This window comes from Tachypleus tridentatus, chromosome 7, assembly GCF_004210375.1.
Source record: "Tachypleus tridentatus isolate NWPU-2018 chromosome 7, ASM421037v1, whole genome shotgun sequence".
NCBI lineage: Eukaryota > Metazoa > Arthropoda > Merostomata > Xiphosura > Limulidae > Tachypleus > Tachypleus tridentatus.
This window is the reverse complement of record NC_134831.1, coordinates 32,420,200-32,448,102: the sequence shown is the minus strand read 5'-3', so window position 1 is coordinate 32,448,102 and position 27,903 is coordinate 32,420,200. Positions and strand designations below refer to the sequence as shown.

The window sequence follows — 27,903 nt, the reverse complement described above, 5'->3', positions numbered from 1 at the left end:
CATTAAATCTCTTTGAGGCCAAATGCTATTCATCACTGAAAATACTCTTTCAACAGGGGTAGAAGTGTCTGGTAAATAAAAAAAAAATGTACTCTATAACTTGCCTGAGATTAGGTACGGAAATACTTTGATCTTTGAAGTGGTTGAAAAGTTTTACCCATTTTTCTTCATAAGCTTTTTTTATTTATTTCGCTTTCCACTCATCACATTTTGATGACCAGAAGGATTTATCAAGAACAACTTCGAACAGATCATCAACATTGATTGCAGCATTTCTAAGCGTTTCATAAGTTTTTTCGGCAGCTGCTTCTATGTCAGGCCACACGAAAACACAGTTCTTTTTTTTATCCAAACAAAATATTCCCCACCAACAAAAGTGTTTTCCCACAGCTTAATATAAAACCGACAGCAATAATAAAAACTGATATTCCTTCCCAATCAAGCGTACCTGGCATCTTACCTCTTCCTCTAGCACAATTTTTTTTACACCAAAAGGAATTATTATTATCTCGTCTTTCTTTCAGGTTGGTTTGCAACTTAAGTTCTGCAACAAATCATTTGCAGTTGCTTTTGTTTTTCCCTTTGCTAATACCACTTTGTTGAACAAGCCTAGTTGTTCATGAACAAACCATAGATACATTTCTCCACATTTACTCTAACTACATATATATTCATCAACAATGGGCACTGTTCTTGTAAACAAAGACAGAAATCGCTATTTTCATATTGGAAAACCTTGTACTCATGTTTCTACAAACTCACAGAATTCTTTTACGTGTAACACGCATGATAAAAATTTAAAAATTTTGACCACTAAGCTTTTCACATCAATAGAAAGGGCGTCAACTACAGTTTGGAGACAATTATGTAGAATGAGCACCACAAACAACACCCACAATATTTTTGCCAAGTTCCTTCTTCAATCGACTACTTACATTGTTTTTTTCCCTTTCTCTTTACAACTCCAAAATTTGTATTGCAGTTGTCACTACAATAAGCAACAATTGTTTTTTTTTATAAATCATGTTTGTTTTTTAAAGTGGACACCAAACAATTCGTTAAAATTTCTGATGCCACTCCAGGAACAGACTGAAAGTCTAAAAGTTTTACTTTCGCTCCTTCCTCTGGCAAAAATTATCGCACCATGACAGGCACAATTTTGGCATCTTTTCGGTTTGAAGCATCTGCTGTAAGTGAAACGAATTGGACTTCTATTAAATCTCTCATCAATTTCTCAACAGCTAAACGAACAATTGCATTCAAAATAATAGCCTCATTCTTCGTTCTGACAGAACTGAACTTTGATTCAAATACCTTTGCTATCACTTTGGAAAAACAATCAGCTATTTTACAACTTATGTTATGGACAGCACTGTGATAATGCAATTTTGCTTCTTTGGCAGCTATTAACAAGTCACTCTTCAGGTACAGATTTTTGAAGAATACATCAACTCTTGAACTTTGAGTAGCTACTGAAAGACTAGCTGCACGTTTAGCACTTTTTAAATGGTGTTTTATGTCTGAGTGGCCACCATGTGAAACAGAGAACTCAGATGAACACTGCAAACATTTGACTCTGTCCTCCTTGCCACAAATTTTTTTCAAGCATGGATATTCTTTTTGCAATTCACTGTTGAAGGTGCACTTTCTTTTACCAGCTTTGGACATTATGACTATGATTAATATCTAAAATAAAAGAACGAAAATAATTCAACATGTACTGTATGACTATCATAATAAATACTGTAATAAATAAAGCAATCACAAAGTACAAACACTTGCTCAGAGAAAGCTTTGCATATGCTGCCGTTACGTGCGTACCCCCAACCGCAGCCAACTGATGGATCATTATACTTGTACAGGTATCGTATCAGCTGTCTGTGACTTTCGTCTAATGGAATACCTTTGAAAATTTGCATGTCACAGCACTATAGCTCCCTCTACCCAGCAACTAATAAAATAAAAACTTTAATATTTTTTTTGTCAACATCAAGTCAGATTTTAATATTTTCCGTTTATCTTTTTTAAGAGTTTATGCCTTTTCATCAATAACCGGGACATTCCGAGACAATTCAGTGTCAACCAGGGCAAAGTAGTAAACCGGACGGGATATCGGAACGTATGGTAAGCCTACGTTGCAGGCTATAGGATATATTATACGACAAGGACTTAAATTATTTAAAACACTGTCTCAACCATCGAATATGCTGAGGCTTGTAATATTGTAAGATTTGAGAGTTATTTAAAAAGCTTTGTAACAGGATAAATCGCTTGAAGTTCAATAACACAGAAAATTCTGTCTGTGTTTTTTTTCCCCGTTGGTAAGATGGTAACAAAACTCAAATTCCAGGATAAGTAGTTGGTTGGTTGATTTAGTGTTTTATGGCACAAAGCAGCTAGACTATCTGCGCCAAACGTTTGGTATAAATAAAGTAAATGTAGTAAAATTCATAAAAGGAAATGAAGGTACAACATTTGAAAAACATAAATAGCATAAAACCAATGTTGAAATCTAGTCTACAATGTCAAAAGAGAAACCACACAGTAAGAGAAGTTGTAAAAAGACTTCCTGTAGCATAATGGTAATTATCATAACCCGCCAGGAAGACTAACAGGAACCACCGTCAGTCACTTGAAGTTGGTCTTTCCAGTCCTGGTTCCAGGTTATGTGTCATTATGGCCAATTTTAAAAAGTAAAGAAATAAAAGTTTTAAAAGACATATAGCAAAGTTGTAATAAGAACTTGCCAAACGTCCAGTAAAAAGGTAAAAGTAAAGTAAATGAAGTAAAATTCATAGAAGGAAATGGAGGTGTAACAAAACAGCATTTAAAAAACATAAACACATAAAACCAATGTTCGCATCCAGTCTACAATGTTAAGAAAGAGAAACTACAGTAGGGGAAGTTGTAAAGGACTTTCTATAGCATAATGGTAATTATCACAACCTGCCAGGAAGACTAACAGGTAAGTACAAGAACCACCGTTAGTCACCTGAAGTTGGCCTTTCCAGACCTGGTTCCGGGTTATATGTCATTATGGCCATTTTCAAAGATTAAAATAATAAAAGTTTAAAAAAACATCCAGCAAAATTGTAATAATAACTTGCCAGGATGACTAAAGCATAGTTCAAACAGCAGCGTTAGTCACTTGAAGTTGGCCTTTCCAGTCCTGGTGTCACGGTGTTTAGTGTTACAGCCATTTTCTGCTTTTCAAGATGAACTAGAGATTGTGATTCTTAAAAGGTAACCACATTAAAAAAAAGGTTTAATGCATAAATTTAAAACACTTAAATGACAGTAAAAACTTTATCAAGGTGGACAGTGTCACCATTACCAATGACACTGTCTAATGCTATTGACAAACCTTGGGTCCGAACAGTGTTAAAATGGTGCCGTCGTTGAGACTCGTAACGAAGACAAGAAAGTAGAATGTGGCTTATAGTGATCTGAGTGTTATACAAACTACACACAGGTGTATCAGTTCCAGATAAAAGAAAACGATGAGTTAAAAAACTGTGATCAATGCATAGTCTAGTTAGAACAACTTCCTCTTTCCGATCCTTACGAAAGCAAGACGGGCAAAGTCCGATATACGGTTTTATTTGAAAAAGCTTGTTTTGGCGTTGCTCACTCCAAGTCGACTGCCAGCTGGCACGGAGCCGAGCCTTGAATACAGGACCAAAGTCTATGTATGAAATAGGCACAGTGGTGATAGTGCAGATAGATTTAGCTGCCGTGTCTGTACGCTCGTTCCTGTAAATACCAACGTGGCCTGGTATCCAGAAAAACTGGATAGAAGTACATGTTAATGAAAAATGAGCTAGTCGGTTTTGAATATCAGTGAGGACAGGGTGTGAACCAACGTGAAGCGATTCCAGGACCACAAGAAAACAAAGCAAGTCAGTATAAATAGTGCAGTTATAGTACTGCTTAGCTTCAATATAATCCAGAGCAAGAGAAATGGCGTACAGTTCAGCAGTGAACACAGAAGCTGTAGAGGAGATTCTGCACGTAACCACTGAACTGCAACAAATCATGGCAGAGTCACCTGATTTAGAACCATCCGTATAACTTGGAATGGAAAGATTGTTCAAAAGATGTTCAGTAAATAAAAGACAGTACCTACAATCTGGAGTATCTGCCTTTTTCAGATGACTGAAAGAAAAGTTACATTTGGGGATTGTAATAAGCCACGGTGGGATGGGCTGACCAATGGATTCTGCAATGTCATCCAAGGACATAACCAATTCATCCAATTGCGCCTGGACGCGAAGGCTAAAAGGAGCAATGGCAGATCGTCTGTTCTGGAAAAGTATGATCCACTGAGGAAGGAAAAGACAACCCAAGGCGGGATGCTTTGGTTTTGTTTGTTTGGGAATTTCGCACAAAGCTACTCGAGGGCTATCTGTGCTAGCCATTCCTAATTTACCAGTGTAAGACTAGAGGGAAGGCCACCCTCCGCCAACTCTTGGGCTACTCTTTTACCAACGAATAGTGGGATTGACCGTCACATTATACACCCCCACGACTGGGAGGGCGAGCATGTTTAGCGCGACCGGGCGCGAACCCGCGACCCTCGGATTACGAGTCGCACGGCTTACGCGCTAGGCCATGCCGGGCCTCGGATGCTTTGGTAAAGAACGGAGTTTCAAAGAATATAGTAAAGACAGTTGCAAACGGCGAAGGTTCATGAGTTTCTACGTATAAGCTCTGAACTGGGGAGGAGTGGAAAGCCCCAGTGCAGAGTCGAAGTCCTTGATGATGAATGGGGTCCATCATTTTTAAGGCCGAGGGTCTGGCAGAGCCATAGACTAGTGATCCATAGTTGAGTTTCGATCGAATAAGAGCACAGTATATCTTTAACATAGAACATCGATTTGCTTTCCAACTGGTGGAAGAGAGGACACGGAGGATGTTCAGTGCTCTTGTGCATTTGACCCGTAGCTGCTTTAAGTGTGGTATAAAGGTCAGCTTATGGTCAAATATAAGCCCCAAGAACTTGGTCTCAGGGACCACTGGCAGCGAAACTTCACCGATATGGAGTTCAGAATCAGGGTGGATTCTCTGTTGGCGGCAAAAGTGCATGCAAACGGTTTTAGAGAGAGAAAAAATTAAAGCCGTTCGCCGTAGTCCACGATTGAGGGCAGTTTGTAGTTGCCGCTCAATATATCTCACGTTCGACGACTGACACGAGATGTGAAAGTCATCAACACAGAGCCCATTTGCAACAGTGAGAGGGAGTTGTTCAGTGATGCCATCTATCTTTATACTGAAAAGTGTGACACTCAAAACACAGCCCTGAGGGACCCCAAGTTCCTGTACAAAAGAACGGGAAAGTGTCGAACCCACACGAACTTGGAATCTCCTGTCCATTAAAATTTTTTTAATAAACATGGGTAAATGGCCACGTAACCCATATATATGGAGGACTCGAAAATACCATACTTCCATGTCATGTCATAAGCCTTCTCAATGTCAAAGAATATTGATACAAGATGTTGTCATTTGAGAAAGGCTTCTCTGATTGACGTTTGAAGTCAAATTTGGTGGTCCATAGTGGAGTGCTGTCTTTGAAACCCACACTGGGTGAGCAAGAGATTTTTGATTCGAGGAACCAAACAACACAAGCACTGACCATCCTCTCCAAGGTCTTACAGAGACAGCTCGTCAAAGCCATTGGACGGTAGTTTGAAAGAATCTTGGGACCTTTCCTGGGCTTTCAGAAAGGTAAGATTGCCAGGCATCAGGCAAAACATTCTCCTGCCATATCCATTTAAAAACAATTAGAAAAATATCAAGAGGCAGGAGATAGATGGTGCATCATAATAGTGCACATCATTTGGTCCAACAGATGTACTGCCAGACATATGAAGGACCAGTTTCAATTCCACTAGTATGAAGGGATGATTATAGTCATAGAGACAGTCAGTTTGAAAGGAAAGAGGTGAACACTCTGCCCGAGTCTTGATGGCCAAGAAGGTAGAGGAACAAGCAGAAGTGCTAGATACCCGGGAAAAGCTTTCATCTAGAGTATCGTTGATGCTCCAAACATTAGCTACCTCATGGTCATCAAAGAGTAAGATCAAGAGGAAGCAGAATTGTTGTGCCCACTAACCTTTCCAGCCCTGTCCCATATGACCTTGGAACTGGTGGTAGAAGATATGCCAGTTGTGAACTTAATATAAGATTCCTTCTGGCTTTGACGTCTTACCCACCTAGCATGTGCTCGGGCCAGCTGGAAAGCAATGCAGTTTGAAAGTGGGGGATATCTATGGAAAGTATTCCAGGCCCGTTTTTGAGCCTTTTGTGCTATGTGGCAGGCAGGATTCCACCACGGACGAGGATATAGTGGAAAATGTGTCGAAGGAAATACATTGAGCAGGTGATTGTATAATACACAGTTACTGCTGCCACACAGTCGTCTATTGATGGCTGACAGACTATGGCAGGATCAAGTTCTGCGAGAGTAGTGAAAGTGGACCAGTTTGCCTGATCCAGCTTCCACTGGGGCACGCGGGTAGGGAGTCATCGACCATGGCCAGTCTCTCTCAAAAGTATAGGAAAATGATCACTGCTTCGTGGGTTAATGGCAACCCTGAAAAATGGAAGAATAATGAAGAGGAGCAAATTAAGAAATCAATAGCAGTAAAGGACTGACTAATGCACAGAAAGAAGTAAAAGAACCAGTACTGAAAAGAGAAAGGTTGTGATCAGAGAGCATACACTCTACAGAGCGACCCCTCCTGTCAATATTAGCATTTCCCCAGAGATGATGATGTTGATTAAAATCTCCCAGGATTAAAAAGAGAAACGGCAACTGTTCAATGAAAGCATCAAGGTCTGATTGATCATATGTCTCTCCAGGCGACAGGTAGAAAGAACAAGGAGTGATGGTATGGCCCAAGGAAACACAGATGGCTACGGCGTCCAAGGTGTGTCGAGTATCAAAGACAGGGTGTGGACATGCTGATAAACCAACAGTGCCACTGCTCCATGCAGTCGTCCATCACACAGGCTGTGATTCCTGTTTTACAAAACGCCTAAAGGTGACTATCGGCAAGTTTCAGAAATGTTTCCTGTAAGGAAAGACATGCAAGATGGTAGGAAGCAATCAGTGTTTTGATGTCATCCAGAGTCGAACGTAAACCTCGACATTTCCATTGTATCACGGTGGTCATTTTTGTTTACTTTTCGGCGATTTGGGTAGAGAATCATTCTGTTTACAATTGCGTCTCTTTTCCTTACTGTCCTTATTCGAGAGAGATCTATTGACCTCCATGGATCCTGACCTGGGTCGATTGGGCAGGTCTTTGTTGGTGGAAGGGGATTCCAGTGACTGAGGACGCGAACGAATGATTATTTTGCATCTTGGGGTGGGAGAAAAAGATGTATCTGAAGAAATGAATGCATCTGTAACCAAAGGATGTGGATCTTGGTGTTTGTTGGAATGTATGGGAGGAACAGAGATGGGTGATGGGTGCAGAAGTTGATTCATCAACTTTTTAACAATGGAAGATAAAAGGTTTTTCATTTGTTTTGAGAATGATTCTCTTGGAAGGGCAGAGAGATCTGTCTGCACTCCCACTGTAGTTGTGGAACGAAGTGCAGCAGCATATGACCGAGATGAAGTGGTGGACAGCAATTTCCGAGCCTCAGGATAAGTAATGTGATGAGTCGTTTTCAAATGCTGCACCTCTAGGGGAAATTTCCCTAGCAACGGGGGAAAGGAGTGGGGAAAATATCCCTAGCAACGGGGTGATAGAATTGTGGCTCTTTTCCTCTAACCATTTAGGGCAAGAACGAAAGTAGGAAGGGTGAGAACCATTGCAATTGACACAATGTGGGTCCATGTGACACTCATAGGCATGACATGACGTCTTTGAGTGGCCAAACCTTTGATACTGGAAACATCAGACAGGGTTTGGAATGTATGGCCACACCCAGCAATTTAGATAACTTGCCTTGATGGTGGCAGGTGCACGTGGTGATGTAAATGTCAAAACAAGGATATTAGTCGACAGTGTAACACCATCTTTGCGAGTGAAGATGCGCCTCATTGCAGAAACTCCTTGAGTGGAGAAACCAGCGAGAATCTCTGACTCGGGGATGTTCTTCAAATCCCTTTCAACAATAACTCTTCGTGATGAATTCAAAGTAGCATGAAGTGTAACCTCTATAGGTATATCCCCAATTGCCTTTGAATTCAAGAGGAGTTCACTGTGTTGGGATGTGGATGTTTCAACCAATATGTCTCCAGATCAAAGCTTCTTTACTGACTTTGGACAGCCAGCAAGTCCCTCCAGTCCCTTCTGAATAAAAAAAGGGGCATTTGCTCTAAAGGTTTCTCTGAACGAGAATGTAGGATAAGAAAATGAGGTACAACTGGTGGTACAGATGTCGAAGATTGCTGATCAGGGTCTTCAAGACGTGGTCGTTCACCTATTGACTGTTTTTTCACTATTTTATTTATATTTTTATTTGGAGGATCCACAGGAAAAAAAGAAGATTTTGATGGCCACTGATCCCACCCACCATGGAGCTCTTCGAGTGGGACGCACTACAATGTCAAGCAAGGACACTGCAATGTCAGGGTTTTGTGAGCACTATACCCAAACACCAGCATCAGATACAATGTCCACAACACACGTTGAGAACTACCAACACTGGTACTTGGTTGACCCTAGTCCAAGTGGACCAGCCGATTGACCCAAGGGGGCCACCCAAAGGCCACCCGTCTGCAGGAATTCAAGGCTAAAGTGGTGTGTTAGGTTTGGACCCCTCAACCACCAGGATCCTCTCCTCACCTTCACGGGTCGCCACGCACGGCAAATACGTGGGTAAATGTTTAGATCCCAGAGGAGGTAACGTGAAAGAACAGAACTGAGAACCTTCCCTGGGAGGTCCCCTCAGCACGTACAAGAATCCACACTGAGGGGGATAAACAGTTAATTAAATAAGAACGCTCTTCAGTTAAAAGTTCATTATATAAAAACGTTTTTTTTTCTTATAATCAACATGAAGCTTTACAAATACAGTTAAAAAAAAGCAAATTCTCTGGAAGGAAATAAATCCAACATTTATATAAAGAAATAAAAATCGGATATCATCAGATAATTTTTATAGAAAAAGAAAACTTTGACAAAAATTGGAGTTTATTTTAACACATGAAGTGTATATGATAATTTTTAAGCTTTTGTATGCTTATAATTCTAGCAACAAAAGCAATTTTCTGGCACATTATACAAAGTGAACAGTAAACAATACACACTCATTAAATGAAACTAAGACTTGTTGTTGACGCTTAGTTTGTGCTTTTATAACCTTAGTTTTATTCATGTCGTTCTATTTGTTTACTATTCCTCTTGCTGGGAATTGTAGTCATCAAGTACGTTACGGTTACAGAAACTACAATATACTTCTTTCAAAATTTTATATTAACACAAATTTGAAACGAAGTTTTACAGTTAAACATACTGAGAAAATAATAGTTACTTTTATACACAAAACTACTTTATCTTTATCTTCCGATTTATTGTTTTGATGTTATTTAAAACTAATAATTATTCACTTTAGAATGTTTATAATGCTACTTCTAGAGGTTAAAAAGAGTAAATCATGTAAAATAAGGTATTACTATATAGTTTTGGCTAAAAGTTAGGGTGACTGCCATTATTAAACTTGTGTCTTAAAGTAAACAAAATCAAGTAAAAGTTACCTAAAAAGAGACATATTTTACATATTAATGTGCATTTATATATGTAACCTCTGAAATTATCACAGAAAGTATGAATAATGTTGTACATATATGACAAAACACTAAATATTTCAATCAGTTAAATATAGTGCAACGAGGGCTTCAACAGTTTGTAAAAATTAAATGTGAAAAAGTAAAAAGAATACTTGCATGTTCTTCATACAAATATAACAAAAATTTGGTAAAAAGAAATTAGTGCACTCGTATCTTCACAAAATAAATGATAATTTTGATTTTAAATTCTCAAGTTATTTAATGAAGATGCAACACTGATATGTACTAACGTCTTCACTCAGACGGTAGCAATACTGAATGTGAAAACTAGTCATTGAAAAGTGATCCACTATTTCACACTTCACCACATACAAAATGCCCAGGAATTCTGTTCTTGTGAGTGTTTATCATTAAGAAAGTAAATGTTATACTTGCTCCTTTGGAATGTTAGTAATAGCTACTTGTGAATGATAATGAAACAAGTTTGAAAAATTCAAACTAAAATACAAATTCTTTGTTACACCTCTTTCTTTATAAATATAATAAAATTAATGTAACTTGAAGCTTTGGAAAACAGGAAAAAATCAGTACAAGACAAAACAGAATATAGTACATGTAAAACATGTCAACTAAATGTTAAAATATTTTCTCTTGTAGGATGTAAGAGGGAAACTTTGCAATAACAACCTTCATTTGTGTGACATTATTAGCAAAGAACCATCCTTTCATCAAGTGTGCTGTAAAAGAATAAAGCAATCATGCCATGTTTAGTTTAGTTCTAATAGCATTTACGTTACGTACACTTTCAATGAGAGGGAGAAAGGATATCAAAATGGTCTTCATTTAGACTGATATAGTGATACACAGATATTTTCTCAAACGTAGCACTGCTCTAAAAATATTTCATCACCTAACTTACTGATCTTTATTAAAATAAATGTTTCCATATGGTAGGTGTAGCAATGCATCTCTTTCTTCTTAAAGTTAACAAGGGAAGGGTACTCTCTCTTTCCATCACCCCACGAAGTGAGTTCAGAGTTTTATCTCACCATCTTTCTGGGAAATCAAGCAATATTTATCAACAGAATGACATAACATTCTCTAAATACAACCAATTTACAATATCATCCTACATCAGAAAATCTCCTTCATATAACATTTCATGAGTAGATTCTTTGTACACCAGAAATAAATCTTAATTTTCCTTTGGCAACCAAATGCAATGGCTTTTCTTTTACACAATAATTTCATGAACAACTCTATGCTTTCGAGAGTTAGGAGTTGAGTATGCACTCTCTAAGCTTTCATCAAAACTTAGAGAGATCTGTTGAGTTTTATCTTCATCACCAAGAGCATAAGGATCTGGGAGGCCACTTACATCATAATATGGTGAGTCTGAAAGAAAAATAATAAAAAAAATTATAATTACCTATACAAACTGTAAATTATATTAAAATTTGAGTTTACTTACTCATTATAAGTATTATTTTATAATAAGTAACAGCTTTTACAGTAAGAAAAATATTTTTTGAACAGGCACAATGTTTCAATCCTTGTGTAACATGTTATAGAAAAAAAAGCAAATGTGATTTTAGGTTGTATCTACATAAATATTGAATAAAGATGTAATAATTCATTGTATAGGTCACTGGTTAGGCCACATTTGGAGTACTGGGTCCAGCTTTGGGATCCTTACCTTAAGAAGGGCAGCAAGTTATTGAAAATTGCTCAAAGAAAGGTTACTAATATGGCACTTAAAATGGAGAGATTGTTAAATAAGGAAAGATAACGATTCTTAAGATTTTCTCCAAAATGACAAATTTATTGAGACATAATGCATTTATAATACTTTCCTTCATTACTCAATCAAGCCATTTTCAATCCTTTAAAATGGTCTTCATTTACTGTATGTTAGAAACTGTTACCAATTCTTTTATACTCTGAGCCTCTCAATTTTCATGCTTACGTGAATGCTCTCTGTTTTTCATGTTCATCACATCCTCAGACAGTGGCTGGTAGTCCTCTGCATAGTAATAGCCATTAGGTAGTCCACCATCATAGGCATGGTAAGAACTTTCAGGAGGTATTTCGCCACCATTTTTCATCCACAAATCTGAATGGCTGTCATTACCAGTTGGTTCTTGCTCTGGCATGTATACCATTCCTAAAAGTAAGATAAAAGATATAATAGCAAGTTCCAAAACATTTCAATAGTTACTCATAATGATTAGAATCTGGGTTTAATTGAAAGTTTTATAAACATGTACATTTACCATAACCAATTTTAAGGGGCGAGTCAAAACTTACTACAGAGTTGGTACACAGGAAAACATTACAAAAGCAAATGTAACCAATTTAATTATGTTTTAGAATAAAAGTTTGAAATTAAATTATAATTATGTTATAAATGAAAAAAACCTGTATGATAACTTTTGCCTCATCCTGTTTACATTTATATTACAAGAATAATTTAAACTTCATGTAAATCAATAAATGTCATGTCTAACAGTTACAAACCAGTTTATTTTGTTAAAAAATAGGTACTTTACATACTGTTTGAACCTCAGTTTAAGTAGAATTTTTATGAATGGTTAAATCTGTAAGAGCATATAACTCTGAAGCAGAGGAGACAACCAGAAACCATTGAAGATCTCATTTTGAAGTTCAGGATGAAATATTTCTAAAGTTATTGGCACAATCCTAAAAGGTACTAAATTTAGCTTTTAAAGCCTCAAACCTCCAACAGATGTTTTCTGACCATAACTTTTTTTATACATTCAAGGTAATCATTAAAATAACTTAAGCACAAAGAAATTAACAAGCAAAGCACATAGACACGACTTTGTCTGAAGAAAAAAAACATAAAATACAAGTTTCAATCTAATGCTGTTAAGAATTGCTTTAAAAAAAAAAAAATTTAGATTAACAGTTGCAAAATCATGTGTTTTCTGTTTTCAGATTCAGTTATTTCTCTGCATACTCCACTAATAACACAGTGATATGTCTACAGACTTATAATGCTAGGAGCAAAGGTTTCAATATCTGCAGTTGCTTAACTTCAAACAAATTTTCAGAATAAAATGAATAGGAGATGTAGAATAACAGAAGGCTTGCCAGAATATCAGTTACAGAGCAAAAATCTGAATTCATTGACCTATTTTCAACAAGAGCAAAAACTCTGACACAATCATTTCAAACAAGCATGAATAAAAGGTAAACAATATCTCTAAATAAAGTGCATCTTTTGAAATCTGTATACATATTTATTAAGCATATAGTCTTGTTCCAGACAGAGAAAACCTGGCATTATATACAAAGAACAAAATTTCATTATTTTCAAGAAACAGGCATTACTCATGTGACTGATAGTCACTCTCATTGCAATGTAGATATTATATCTTAGAGCATAACCTGACTTCCTGGTGCAGTATGTTTAATGTTAGAGAAATCCTTCCACAATAACTGTTACTCAATGACATAGTTTCATTAATAGCTCCTGTCACCAACATTCTGTATCAGAACTACATCCACAATATTCAGAGAAATTTGAAATTTAGAAAATTCTCACATTAAATAAGGGAATAAGGAAACACACCACATGCCTACCTACTGCATTAAAATAAAAATTATATGCTATTATGTCATGTAAATTTGGATGATAGTACTCTACAAAATTACTTATTGAAGCAAAATGTACCATTAGAATGAACAGAACCATTGACTAATCCTCCATTAAAACCTTGAAAAGAATGTCCATATACTGGAGCCTTGCTCGTATCTTCTATAGGCACTTCCACTCCTCTGTTCACAACTCGGCTGTCTGGATAGTACGGAGGTGATATTGTCTTTGGTAGAGGACTGATATAGGGAAAAAAAACCAACAAAAACCAACACGATTTGATTAAGAAAAAAACCCAAAAAAATATGTGTTTTCACCAACTAGCTGTCAAGTTCACATTTTGAGTTCAGTTTACTAAATAAAATATTATAAAATTATTCAGCTGTGAACCTCAGATTGATCACTTCATGTACTTTAGAAAAATTATGTCTTCATTAATTTTTCTATCATCTGAGAAAACTATCATGAAATAATTCTTTATACTTTAACCAAGCTGGACAAACATGCATTCACGTTTAACATACTTACCTTGTTGTTTTCATTTCATATTCTTTTTTCATAACTGTAATAAAAGTAAATAAAATAAGAAACAAACAAACACTGAGTGGAAGCACACTTACAAAGTCTGTAAATTAATGCTTTATGTATATTTAGTTTTAACAGAATACTGTACTAAATGAAACATTACAGATGTTTGGAAACTTAAAAAAAACATGCCTACCATCTTTACACTACATGATGGATAAATACCCATTGCTTAAGAACAATCTATCCTTGTCAATAAGCTTCCAACATAATATATTTATTCTAAATCAAGACCACTTATTTGGAATAATTTTTTGCTGCCAATATCAGTTCTAACAGAAACACAGCTCAATAATTATGAATATACATGGACAAAAAACTTTTCTTATAAATAAATTTTCCAAATAAAATAAACTCACATTCTTTATTTTTTCTCTTCCAACAACAACATATGACGATAATTACAAATGACAAAAAGATTGCTGCTGCTATTGTGGAAATTATAATAATTGTTGATGTGGACAGTTGAGGCTTGGCTCCTATAGCTTGGGAAACTCCACCTATGAAAGCAGCAAAGGAAATTAAATTATGATAAACTGTGTGACAAAAACAAATGTTTCTTATAAAGCATTGTAAGTTTAAATAAATAAATCTTACTTTTATTTATTTCAAATTTATTACATGCTTCATTTTAACTAATTTTTACTAGCATCAAAAGAGACTTAAGAAATGTTTTATCCAATTTTGTTTTAAGGTTTTAGTGAATTATTATTATTGAAGTTGGTGGTATAGTAAAATAGGTTTTGATATATAATGTGAAGAATATTTTCAACTGTTCAAACATTGTTCTTGAGTTATTTATTAAGAAACTTGATGCTCAGTTTTTTCTCATATTTTCACTCAGAGTGTACTTGAATATAAATTTTTACCATATGTTCTCACACAGAACGTGTTTGAATATAAAACCCATACATATTCAAAACAGGTCTTCAAACGGTTTCTTAATACATAAACTAACCAAAGAGGTCTTTAATGCTTACCAACATATGGCTCTGCCAACTTTTCATCTCCACACCATGACTCGTTGCTTTGAAGACACAATACAATTCGAACATCACTAAACTCTCCATGATTGGAATCTATATGTATTTCATTTTCTTCTTGTTCTACAGGAATAATTTTCTGCAACTGCCATTCACTTTCTCCATTTTGCTTAGCTTCCACCTGAACCAAAGGACATAGCCAAATATATACCTTCAGTACAAGGAAAGCAAGCTGAACACATTTATCACTAGTTTTTATCACTACTTAATTATTACCTTTAGAAGTGCTACACATTTTAGACTAATTTCTCCATTATTCAAAAGTTAACTTGCCCTCTATCACAGTATAGTTTCTAAGAAACAAACATAAAAACACTTGCCACTTGAAAACTGTTTGATGAAAACTGAAAAAAAAATTATGAGTTCTCTCCCAAAAAGCTATTTACTTCTTGCTATATCTAATGATGAAAAAGAATTTATTTAAACAGAAATTGCACTTTTACAAAACCATTTCTCTGCATTATACCGGAGAGATTAATGTTAAATCATTTTTAACTTTGTACACTTCTTATGCAGAAAGAATCTATATTATTTGAAAGTAACTGGTTTCTTTCAAAATTTAGAAATTCAAAAATGTAACAATAAGACATAACAAACAATGTTTTTAATATTTTGGAAAGTGACTAACCTTTGAAATTCATAAAAAAAGCCATGTTTTACAATTTTTTTTATTTTTTACTATTGTGAAGAATGCGTTAGAATGAATTCTAAAATTGAAATATACAGGTATATCATTGATATTGGAACTAAAAGATGATCTATTTCACTGACGTTTTTTATTTTCAGAGTTAACACAAAAAGAATAAACAGATTACTTGTGTTCATGATTTACCATTTTTATACTGATTAAACTTGCTAGGTATAAGCAAAAAATTTCTTGTGTAACTGATAGTGTATAAAAGAACTCTGGCTTTATTTCTAACACTTGAAAGTAATCTCTTCTTTTCTAGTGGTGCACACACACACACACACACACACACAAAAAAAACATTTTCTTATTAATAAATGGAATTGTTAAAATTCTAATGTTCAATATTTTATTATGGCCCACATTTGAAAAAAAAGAACAAACCTCATATGCACCTTACATCACAATTTACAAACTAACCATGAACTTTCACATCAATCAAAAATATAAATCTTAACCTTCTAACAAAATCTTTTCTATGATGCCTGATGGTGTCCTTTAACTTCTCTAAACAAATTTTAAACATAATAACTGTCTTGTAAAGCCTTACAAGTTATAACAAATTGTTCCAATTATCTCTAACGCCAAATACAACTTCAATAATTGCCTTATTTTCTTTACTAAGAAACAATTTCTAATGAAATGAAAATAAACTGTCATATCTTCTATGGCATGAAATATTCTGCTTAAGTTCTCCCCTTTAATCACATTATTATTTAAAATTTACATAAAAAATGAAAACAAACTTTCTTCTATCATAATGTGATGTCTCACCTTAGCAAGTAAACTGAGGCCTGTAGGATTCACTTGAAAATATACAAGATATGATTCCCTGTGATACTGAGCAACAGCTACTCGAGGCATATCTATTACACAAATAACGTTTAAGGTTAGGGTTACCAAAATAGTAAATTTAAAAGTAATCATAATAATGATATATTTTAATGTATAGCTAGGTAAAAATAAAATCAGCCATTTGTTTTTTCTTTATTCTAGAAACTGACCATCCATCTGAATGATTGTACGTTTTATTACTTTTAGTTGTTAATGTTCTGATAATACGTGAAGAAAGGCATAGCCTCAAGAGGAGAGGGAAGAGATCTAAAAGGTCCATTATTTTAACATAACACCTTGGGACAAGATGGGACATATTGGTCCATCTTGGCTGTTCCACACTCTTCTGTAAGTTTTGAATATATTTGTTTTATAAGTTTCATTTACTAGGGTACATTACTTATATTTTCTGTGTATAAAATTCACATTAAAAAACAAATAAAAAACAATCTTCCCAATAACATGTAGTGTTGACAATGCCCCCTGTGTTTGAATACTAGTCATTTTCAGTCACATATATTACAAAATAACTTAAATATTCTCTAATTAAAAATTGTACATATTATTCAGTCAATTCATCCCTTATATAATTAGTAACAAAATATTAATATCTAAATAAAAATAAACCAAACAAATTATGCTAAGCTTTGTCATGAATTATGAACTTGTAATAATAAATTAAACCAAAGAGAAATAAGTGCCTTACCTTTAAGATTCACTGTAAAAAAAACAAAAAAACAAGCATTAGGTATGACCTAAATTTAAAGTTTCTAATTGTAGTAATATTTTATTAACAACAAGATACTTTTAGTTTAAATACCATTAGTGAAAAAAGATTTTTGCCTTAAACTTAGAATTTACTATAATATTAAATTTGTAATAAGGAAATTACTGTTTTGTGATTTCTGCAAAGTTATTACACTTTTTTAGACTTATAAAAACAATTTTCTTTAACATTTATGAAACTTATTACTGGATATCCTCATTAACAGTCAAAAGTTACCTTTAGTAGAAACAACTATATCTTCAGAGTAGGAGCTATACCCACGTGGATTAACTGCTGTCACTTTAAACCTGTAGTTTGTATTTGACTGAAGTCCTAACAAAAAGATAAAAATGTAGCCATTTAATAACCATAGATTCCATCTCCCAACTTAATTTTAACTTACAATACTGCTTATTAAAAACTAGAGTAATTCATATTAGACTTAGGATCAGCCAAACATTTATTAAGATTAAAACAAACATTGTAGTTAGTGCAAATGCTTGGTCTCCATTATTAGTTTAAAGTAGGACTCTTTGTTATTGATAACTGAACAAGTTACACTTACAAAAAACCCATAAACAACTTACAGTTATTGTATCTTTCACACTAGAAGCAGATGACATGAATATTATTCATAAATGTATGAAATTTTAAAGGGGCAAATTTTCCTTCCAACACCCAACTTTTACCACCTGTTACTACTCACATATTCATCCAATCATTTCTTGAACTCGTTTAAATTTTATGTCTCCACCACCATTGAAGGCAGCTAACTCCAAAAGCCTGTTTGAAAAGTAATACTATCTAAACTGCAAATGACTCCTATGCTGCCAAAATGTGAATTTATGACACATCGTCAGTTTGTCTTCACTGCTAAACACAAAAAGTTTGATGGATCCATATTATCCAGACTTTTAATACTCTTAGTTAGACACCTCAATAAAATCTCCTCTAGCTCTTCTCTTCACAGAAAATAAATTTAGAGAATTTAATTTTATAGGACAATCCCACCATCCCAACTATCATCCTAGTGTCTTTTCTCTGAACCTTCTCCAACAATTCTTGAGGAAGGAAGACCAAAACTGTACACAGTTCTCTAAACAAGGTCTTAAAAGTAATTTATACAGTGAAACAATATCCTTCATCTTGTATTCAATGTTTCTATAGATGCTACCAAACATCTTGTTAGCTCTGTTACTAAATACAACACACTGTTTAGATAACTGTTTTTTTTTTTTTTTGTATCACAACATTAAGATCTTTTTCTTCATGTGAAATATTTGGTATTCCCATTCAACTCATAATAATTTTAACTGTGAAAACCTACATGCATCCCCTTACATTTTGGATAATTAAACATCATCTGCCATGTATTGGTCCAATGCATCAAATACAAGTCTACATCATCTTAACATCTCTAAACAAACTCTTAACAAAGTCCAACATTTTGTTATTAATATAAACCACAAACAGCAGAGCCATGAGGCACACTGCTTATGACTGTAATCCACTCAGCTCTTAACTCTATTTATTACTACTCTCTACTTCCTACTCTCCAGTCAATTTTCTATCCAATATAATAACATTTCTCCCATAGATATAATTTTTGTAACAAGTCTTTTATGAGGCAACTTATGAAATGCTTTCTGAAAATCAAAGTAAACCAAATTCACAGTATTTCCTTCATCAGCTCTTGTAGTAATATTCTCAAATAATGACAGAACACTTGTTAACCAAGACTTTCCTTTATTGAAACCATGCTGGCTCTTTGTGAATCTCCAATCATTCTCTCTAAAACCTTTTCAATTACTGTTGTAAGACTAATTGGCCTATAATTGCCAAGAGAACGTTTATTGCCTTCTTTAAATATTGGAATATCATTAGCAAACTTCTAATACTCTTCCACTACGTAATGACCTATAAAAAATGTTGGTTACCTGTTTATAAATAAAATATTTAAGTTCCTTTAAACTCTGCCATAAAGTTGTTCTTTAACCCTTCCTCTGTTGTGTGTGTGTTGCATATTAATATTCCAATATTCCAAATAAACCAGCTTATTAAACTAAATGTAGATAAAATGAGTTTAAATGTAGGAATGCAGTTTTATATGAAGTCTGGGACAACGTATGGAAGAAATACAATTTCAAATAAAATATCTGTTTGCATGTATCTTCACAGGAAAAGTAAGCCAAAGAATAGCTGGATTACCTGCAATCTGACATGGATTTTGATCACGACAGGATTCATTTTTGGAATGCCTCGTCTCAAGGTTTATATATGTAACTAGAAATTCTGTGTTTGAGAATCCTCCATTGAATCCTTCAATCCATCTTAAGGTGATTCTATCAGCGTTAATATTCGTTGCTCTAATACCAGAAGGTTTATCTGGAGCACCTGTAAAAACAGAGAAAGGAATAAAAACGAATATCAAGCTTATTAAATTATTATTCTGCTTATATCAGGAATTATGCACTTCATTGTGAGATTCTTACTATTTTATACTTGGGTCTTCTTTGGAAATTGAAAAAGAAAGGCCAATCATTGATAGCACCCTGTGCGAGATATAAATCCTGAATACCTTCCAAAAAATTATCTTTCCTTGCCTTCAAAGATGCAAAATCTGGCCCAAGTCAGTGAGAACAAATCACTTTCAATATTATTTATGTAGCTCTGGGAACATCATTACACTGTATGTGTTTTTATAATTGTTTTACAATGACTGAATGAATAATCATGTACAAACTTTCAAAATGCTTGAAGATTATAACTTTATTAGAAGAGATAAATGTAAAAAATTAAAAATGTCCACAAAAGAATTAATACCATTTTCCATTTCTAAGAACGACGTACAAATATTTTAATATTAAATGTGTACAAATATTTCCTTACTCTTTCTGACAAGTTTAATTATTGTTTTCTCATTGTCTCCAACCTGGTTCCAGGCCTGACACGTGAAGTCACCATAGTCCGAATCTTTCACATCTCGAATGGAAAGGGATCCAACATAAATATCATCACCCAGGTCTGTAACATTCGTGCCATAATTTCCGTAATTGTCTAAAATACGCCCTTTAAAAAACCATTCAAATGTGGGCTCCGGGTAGGCTTGCATTTTACATTGTAAAACGGCAGTTTCTCCCATATCAAAAGCCAAGCGATTGTAGGTGTGTCTCACAATAGGGGAATCTAAAAATATAAAAAAATAAGTTATTCTAAAGCTATGCAAAGCATACAAATGTTATTCACATACAACAACTTTACCATTTGCTAACAGTTCAAACTTTATAAGAACATTGACAAAATATTTAGCAAGCATTTGTACTTGTAACACTTTCTGAATTTCATATACACAATAATTAATTTTTGCTCAAACTATTTTGTACACAGTCATAACCTTGTGGTGGAAAACTAAATGCTAATTGAAGGAAATTTTGGGCATTCATACTTAGTACCTACAAAACGTAATCTGTAATAAAACCTAAAGAAAAAAAAGAAGAAAAAATGCCTTAAGTGTGTGTGTGTGTGTGTGTGTGTGTGTATAAAAACGTTACTTACGTTCAATTCTAAGTATCATTTCAGATTTGGCAGGTTCTCCAAATCCATTCTCAAATTTGCAAGTGTATTTCCCTTTGTCTACAAGAGAAAGGGTCTTTCGTTTTCTACCTGTTCCTTGAAATGTCAGTGTACTTTGCACCAAGTAAGCATTTTTGTCTTCCACTTGGTCAAACATTTCAACTCTAAATACTTTGGTTTCCCTTTTAATTTCTTCGCCATTGTGTAACCAGTGGACCTGGGGTTTAGGTTTTCCACGAGCTTTGCAAGCAATGCTAAAACTAGTGTCTCCTTCTTGCTTAATTACTTGTGGCATCAAGGGTATTACAATAGATGGTGGTTCTAACAAGAAAAAATGACAATATGTCAAATTCACAAAATTAAAGGTAAGGAGTAATGGTAAATGTTGCGATGCATTTAATACCTCACATTGTATTCTAGATATAAAACTTGTATATTTTAAGATTAAATATCTATTATGTACAAATTTTCTATCGAAGCATACCACAGAAGATATTAAATACGAAAACCAAAATGTTTATATAACTATATATTGCTGACACTGTATCATTTATTTTGGCCTTTGATTATCCACTCCACAATATTAACACATTACAACAACAACAAAATAGGAATTTACATAAAGTTTACCCTGTAGATAAGGATGTTTTAACTCGAATAAAGCAACGCCACTTATCTTACTACAATCAACTTCACTAAAGTAACAGCAAAATATAACAACTTGACTAGGGACTCGTATATCAATGGTATGTGATCATTGAACTTGGAAACTAAATGCAAAGATCTAAGTTTATGAAAGTGTACAAACATGTTTAAATGCAACCTTTAGAAGATATAAAAGAGCCAATAACATATTATTAAATAGTTAATAATTATAAAGTATAAGGCACTTTATAAACATACTTATCCCTTAATTTGCAATGTATATTTTCACTTTTTTTAATCTTATATTTTATTATGAGGCTTTGAATATCTGACCCATATTGAAAAAATAAAGGGTAACCTTTAATCTACAATGCGTAGACAACTGAATAGTGAATCAATTTCATATGCTAACAACCAGTTTAGTCAAACCCCCAACTTTAACATTTCTCTCTCTCTCTCGTTTTTTTCTTTTGTGTGGGGTGGTGGTAAATATATTATTTTCGGTGCTAAGTTACCAAGAGTTACTGGCAGAAATAGCTAACTACTTGGTTACATACAATATTTCAATAGTTATTAAAAGTCATGCTTAACAAAAAAATTAAATTGCAACTTAAAAATAATAAATTTGGAATGGTTTGGTAGTAGATATAAATTTGCATAAGAAATATCCACAAGAATTTAGTGGAGCAAGCTATTGAAAATTTCTTTTTAAATCACAGAACATTGTTATAATTTTTAATTTTTTTGCACATGATGGAAAAAATTATGGTTCTCGCACCTTTTTAAAATTAAGATTTTTTTAATATAATCTCTGTCACTAAATACTTTGTGATGAAATATTTTTCCTACATCCACCGAAAACTAAAAAAAAACAAAGATTGTTTTGAAACTATAGAAATCAAAGCAAATGGTTTCTCACTAAATCTTGGTAATGGTTCTGGTAACACTGGAATTTTTTTGAAAATGTCTATTCATCATTCATACACTTAACCAAACTTAACCTCTACCTACATCCTGTCACCTGCCGACACCATTTCCATGACATTTAATCCCCACATCTCTATTCTTTGTTATAATATATGATCTCTGTATTTCTTAGTACTGATCGTTCACCTAACCAATGAAAGTGGGTTTATCCAGGGCACCACTGATTCCCCACCCCCACATCTAATTATTTTGTGTTGGATTTATGGATTGCTGCTGCTACAAAGGGACATAAATCCGATGTCTGCTGTTGTCAGAAGAGAAAGTCAATTCAGAAAATCAGCTATCTAAGAAGAAACTTCAAGAAGCCAAAAAATCATGAATCCTAAATTCAAGGGACAATATCATAGCTTTAAATGGGATGAAGGAGAAAAGCAATTTTTAAGCATTTCTGGTTATCTTGAGATTTTTCTTGAAAGTCTTCAAATCAAAATTGTTTTTGCTGTTGTATTGATCATACCTGAAAAAGATAGGCCATTGATCAGACATGTTCCACCACCAATAAAATTTTTCATTGTGCTTGTAAATTGTTGTTTGCCTATCTATTATTACATTAGTATAATGCTTCATTACTCATCTTCTCTGTGTCATCTGTAAATGACTTAACATTGGTATGGAAACAGTACTTTTCTATATGATTTATAAATAATGTAATGTAAGGACAGGAACAGTTTTCTATATTCTTTGTGATTGGCATAATGTATTGGAAAAGGTATTTCTGCACAAAATGAAAACTTTGAGCAGTGTTTGTCTAAAAGAAAAATTGTGCATATTATATGTCTCCATTAGTTTTGAAACTTCTAAAAGTTGTAACATCTAGCACATCCAGTAACCTGATACCAGACCCAACTTACCATGAACTGTGAGATATACGGATCCAATGCTGCCCTGACCAAGAGGATTTTGAGGTTGGCAATAGTACTGGCCTTCGTGGCTCACGTGTACAGGCACAATGGTATAATTCATCCTTCTAGCCAAGCCTGTACTTTCTTTGCCTTCCTTCCACCAACGGTACTCAGGTAACGGCCATCCTGGAGGATGGGCTACACATGTTAAGGTAAATGAATGCCCAGCTATAGCCACAGGATTGTTGGGGATGATCTCAATATCTCCAGGCTTATCTGGGAAATAAAAGGCATATTATATTCATTATGCAACAAATTCACATGATATATGTCAAAGAAACAGTTCAGTAAAAATACCTATAGACTATAACACAATGTACAAAACTAATACATACAGTTTAGTCTGAGGAAAGGCGTACTCTTAGACTATCTGGCTAACATTTTAACCAAAAACTTGTACTTACAAACATACAGCAGTGTCACTTCTATAGATTCTGTACCAAATATTTTAACAAAACATTAATATGTACATACAGTTCAGTATGGGACAAAAGGCACTCTTATGCACTACCAAAAGAAAAGTTTAGTCAATACTTAATTAACAAAGAGAATTAGAATGGTTACTTAAATGTAAACAAACAAACAGAAAATAAAGTAACAAAGCTATGGCTGACTTTAAACATCACAAAACTAATTATTAATTAGCTCCAGAATCCTCGGTATCACGAAACGATTATAAGAATTATAGTGTTCTTACGTCGTACAATAATGGTAGTTGTTGCATTGCTTCTAAATTCCTTCCGATTTCTAGATGCTGATGCCTGTAAGGTGTTGGTAGCCTGACAAATGTATTTTCCAGACACTTCGGCAGATACTGCGACAAGGTTCAAGATATCACCACTTTTCCGAAAAAAAGGGTCGCCTTCTTTTAACCAAAACAAAGAATGGGGTGGTGGGTTGGATTTCACAATGCATTTTATTGATAAAGATTCACCCTGTGAAACCTCCTTCTGTTTTTCAACTGTGAGTTTAGGTCCATCTGAAATGTATTGAAATAAGAAAAATTACATTGTTTACTCTTCAAAAACAAATAAGGTTGGAAACTACACAGAATGATAAAATTAAAAACAAAATGATAAAAACGTTCTTCGAAGTACTTACATAAAACGGAAAGTTCCAGATTGACCTGACTTGATTTTCCAATCCCATTATCTGCGATACATGTATATATGCCACTGTCATCTGGCGTTACAGCAAGAATGGTATGGTTGTAAGAATTAGATAATAGATGGTTATTCTTTAACCAACGAACTGAACGGACAGGAGGATTAGCTACGACCGAACAAGTCAATAAAGCATCACTATTGGCTAATATATTCAATGGGTTATAAGGTCCAACTGTCACTCTTGGAGAGTCTAAGAAGTTAAAAGAGAAAGTAAAACTGAGTACTTAATTAAAAAATTACACATGAAAACGCATACAAATAATTTGTTATTTTATATAGAGCTTTGAGGCGCCACCGTCTTAAGTTTTTAACTAAAAATTGTGTAATCTAAAATATCAAATATGTATACTTGGTCTGTGTTGTTCTTTTAGATTTCAATTATTTTTAATAATTATTTCTTGGTTCCTGAAAAGTATGAAACACCAGAAAATATAATTTGATAATTTCAGGAAATTGTTTGAACTTACAATGAACCTTCAACTTCACGTTGGTTTCAATTTTTTCTTCTTCACTAATTGCCCGATTCCACACAATACATCGATACGTGGAGCCATCATCTTCCATTTTTGGTGATATTGTTAAAACACTCGAAGTAGGCTTATATCGTGATCCTCCTTCTTGCAGCTGACCTTGTAACAGGGTTTCTTCTCGATACCATCGGATAAGAGGATCAGGGCTACCCCCTTCACTGGAACATGTGAGAGTGAATGATTCACCCTCTCGCGCCGTAGGTTTAGTTGGAATAATATTAGGGGGTCCTGGGGGAACTGAAAACAAACCAATATATTCATATGTATGCACATGATTCACTTACTTTTACATATATAAATCATAATGTGACAATAACTTCCTTCAGTAGTGACTTTATGTAGTTTCTTTTCCTGACATGTATATTTCAAATTTATCAATCTAAATGCGTGAATTCACACGTGTGTACAGTGTTCAGCAAATCAAAATTGTGACGGGGTTTGATTATATTTCGTTTAGCAAACCAGTCACGTAGTTAAGTTTATTCTGAATTTCGCACAAAGCTACACGAGAGTTATCTGCGCGAGCCGTCCCTAATCTAGCAGGGTAAGACGAGAGGGAAGGCAGGTGGTCATTACCACTCACAGCCAACTCTTGGGCTACTCTTTTACCAACGAATAGTGGGAATGACGGAAACATTATAACGCCCCCACGGCTGAAAGGGAGAGCATGTTTGGTATGATGGGGATTCTAACCCGCAACCTTCGAATTACGAGTCAAGTGCCTCAACCATCTGGCCACGCCGGGCCTACGTAGTTGATGAATAATCCACTCAGTTTTGAGTTCGTGGTTTGTTGTCTTGCTTTTTTCTTCAATGACATCATTATCCTTGATCTCTCTGCCTCCGGATACTTCAGACATTTCTGCAGTCTTCATATCCGCCAAAGTGAAACATATAACCAATATTTCAAAATTTATCATATTCACGAACTCGAAAAGTAATTTATCGCAAGCGGAGTGAAGGGAAATACCAATACCTCTGAACAACCTAGCTTCGGAAAGTTTCTTTTCTTCTAAAAACTAAATCTCTATCATGAATTTTTATTTTTTTTTCAGTTCTGAAACGAAGCCATTTTAGAAACTTCAGATCAATAACTAAGAAAAAGGACATTAGTTTTTTCCGCATATAAATGTAGCTCACTACTTAATTTAGGACATAATAAAATTCAACGTAACGTTTGCAGTGGTTTAGAGTAAACTTTCTTGTTGTTGTCAAACATTTTCACTTCTCTGTGTTAATAAAGGTACCCAAAACTGTTCTTAAAATAATTTTAAGAAATTAAGATGAGAGTGTAATATATGATGGTGTTTGGTTTTTTAGCCTTAAACGACTCACGAATAAACGACTAGGTCAAAGATTCTAACTTTTTCACATAGTCTCCCTAATTTCGAGTTGTTTACTGAAAGGAAGAAAACCACTAAGTAGCACTCGCCGCCTACAGTGTTACTCTTCACGGAATTGCGGAAACGACCATTCAATTTTAGAACAAGCCAACAGCTACGCATGTGGAAAGACAGATCAGGTACTAGAACTTAATGCCTTCCAATAATCAGCTCGACTTGACAACCACTACGCGTCGCTTGGGTCATAAGAGTAGGACGTTTTGCGAAATCAAATATTTGACTCATAATGTGCAAAATACAGCAAAGTTGAAGCGTGTGGAAAGGATAAGAGGTTATAACTAACTTATGGAGCGTTAGCTATCTTTCTAAATAGTACATATATATCAGTATAAAAGAAAATCACCCATTGTATATGTGTATATACACATATTCCAAATACAGTTATAATTATGTTGTAATTTAATTCAACTTTTATACAAAAAACTAAAATGATGTATAACTTATTTTCACTATGAACTTCTCAAGAAAGGTCTTCGAAATGTCTTCAAATAATTTGTAGTGTGAAAGCGTAGTTTTATTGCTGATGAAACTAAGAAATTAATATATATATTATTCGTTAAATAAACTGTTTCTGTCCGTATGAAAAAAGTTGTTTTACCATTTACTAACAAAATTACTCACTGCGTACAATATTTACTTTGGCGGTTTTGAAATATCTGAAAAATAATTTTCGTTTCAGTGAATAAAATTCTGAAACTGTAATGTGAGAAAAAGGAGTTGAAATAACCATCTCAAAAATAAAATTGCAGAACGAGTTTCTTGTGAAAACGGTACGCTAATCATCAGCCCTTGAGTGGGGAAAAATTACGGTTGTCATATAAGGAGGAAAAATTAAATAATACACTGTTGGCCCAAATCTTAAGGTCAATGAACATAAAGAAAAAATATGCATTTTGCGTTGTTAGACTCAACCACTTATTTGAGTACAGCTTCGAAAGATGAAAATAAGAAAAAGGAAAATAAAAATAAATTTTTTAGCATTTAACAGGGAAAATGTGAACACTATGATATTAGCCTAAATACTAGCTGGTCAAAAGTTTAAGACCATATCAACAAGAAGTCCTAAACAGGGTATAAAATGCCCAACAAGAGTTCTTTGTAGTGCGTTGCACAGCCGTCATTGCGAATAACTTCAAGCATTCGCTTTGGCATGGTCGATATAAGCGTTTGCAGAAACCTAGCTGGAATGTTATTCCAAGTGGTGAAGATGGCTTCACGAAGATCATGCACTGTTTGGAACTGACGTCCGTTTCTATAGACTTCCCTTGCCATCCACCCCTAAAATTTTTAACAGGGTTCAGTTCGGGCGAACACGCTGGATGGTCCAAAAGAATCACATTATTTGCCATGAAAAAGCCCTTTGTCCTACGAGCATTGTGGATCGCAGCGTTGTCCTGCTGAAAGATCCAGTTATT

The 27,903-nt window shown here is 34.5% G+C and overlaps 2 protein-coding genes across 8 annotated transcripts in view; one reads left to right on the top strand and one right to left on the bottom strand.

Moving 5' to 3' along the window:
- Positions 1-11,884, top strand: part of LOC143255377 (uncharacterized) — a 33,977-nt gene extending 22,093 nt beyond the window's left edge. Inside the window, exon 5 of one of the 3 annotated variants that reach the window (XR_013030575.1) lies at positions 11,754-11,884. The gene's annotated coding sequence lies outside the window, so the exon portion shown is untranslated. Of the gene's footprint in view, positions 1-1,040; positions 1,172-2,029; positions 2,155-11,753 lie in introns of those variants that run through there. The other 2 variants (XR_013030576.1, XR_013030577.1) reach the window with 2 other exon arrangements.
- The window catches only part of LOC143255376 (cell adhesion molecule DSCAML1-like), a 77,830-nt gene continuing 59,233 nt past the window's right edge, over positions 9,307-27,903 (bottom strand). For 2 of the 5 annotated variants that reach the window (XM_076510934.1, XM_076510935.1), the window contains 16 exons: positions 25,024-25,323; positions 24,492-24,746; positions 24,088-24,369; positions 23,340-23,606; positions 20,839-21,177; positions 20,173-20,469; positions 19,492-19,677; positions 17,521-17,616; positions 17,224-17,235; positions 16,458-16,549; positions 14,933-15,116; positions 14,312-14,452; positions 13,896-13,929; positions 13,446-13,606; positions 11,715-11,912; positions 9,307-11,143 (listed from right to left, as the gene is read on the bottom strand). In XM_076510934.1, the coding sequence (XP_076367049.1) occupies positions 10,983-11,143; positions 11,715-11,912; positions 13,446-13,606; positions 13,896-13,929; positions 14,312-14,452; positions 14,933-15,116; positions 16,458-16,549; positions 17,224-17,235; positions 17,521-17,616; positions 19,492-19,677; positions 20,173-20,469; positions 20,839-21,177; positions 23,340-23,606; positions 24,088-24,369; positions 24,492-24,746; positions 25,024-25,323 (3,005 nt within the window). In that variant the 3' untranslated portion in view covers positions 9,307-10,982. The remainder of the gene's footprint in view (positions 11,144-11,714; positions 11,913-13,445; positions 13,607-13,895; positions 13,930-14,311; positions 14,453-14,932; positions 15,117-16,457; positions 16,550-17,223; positions 17,236-17,520; positions 17,617-19,491; positions 19,678-20,172; positions 20,470-20,838; positions 21,178-23,339; positions 23,607-24,087; positions 24,370-24,491; positions 24,747-25,023; positions 25,324-27,903) is intronic. The other 3 variants (XM_076510936.1, XM_076510937.1, XM_076510938.1) reach the window with 2 other exon arrangements.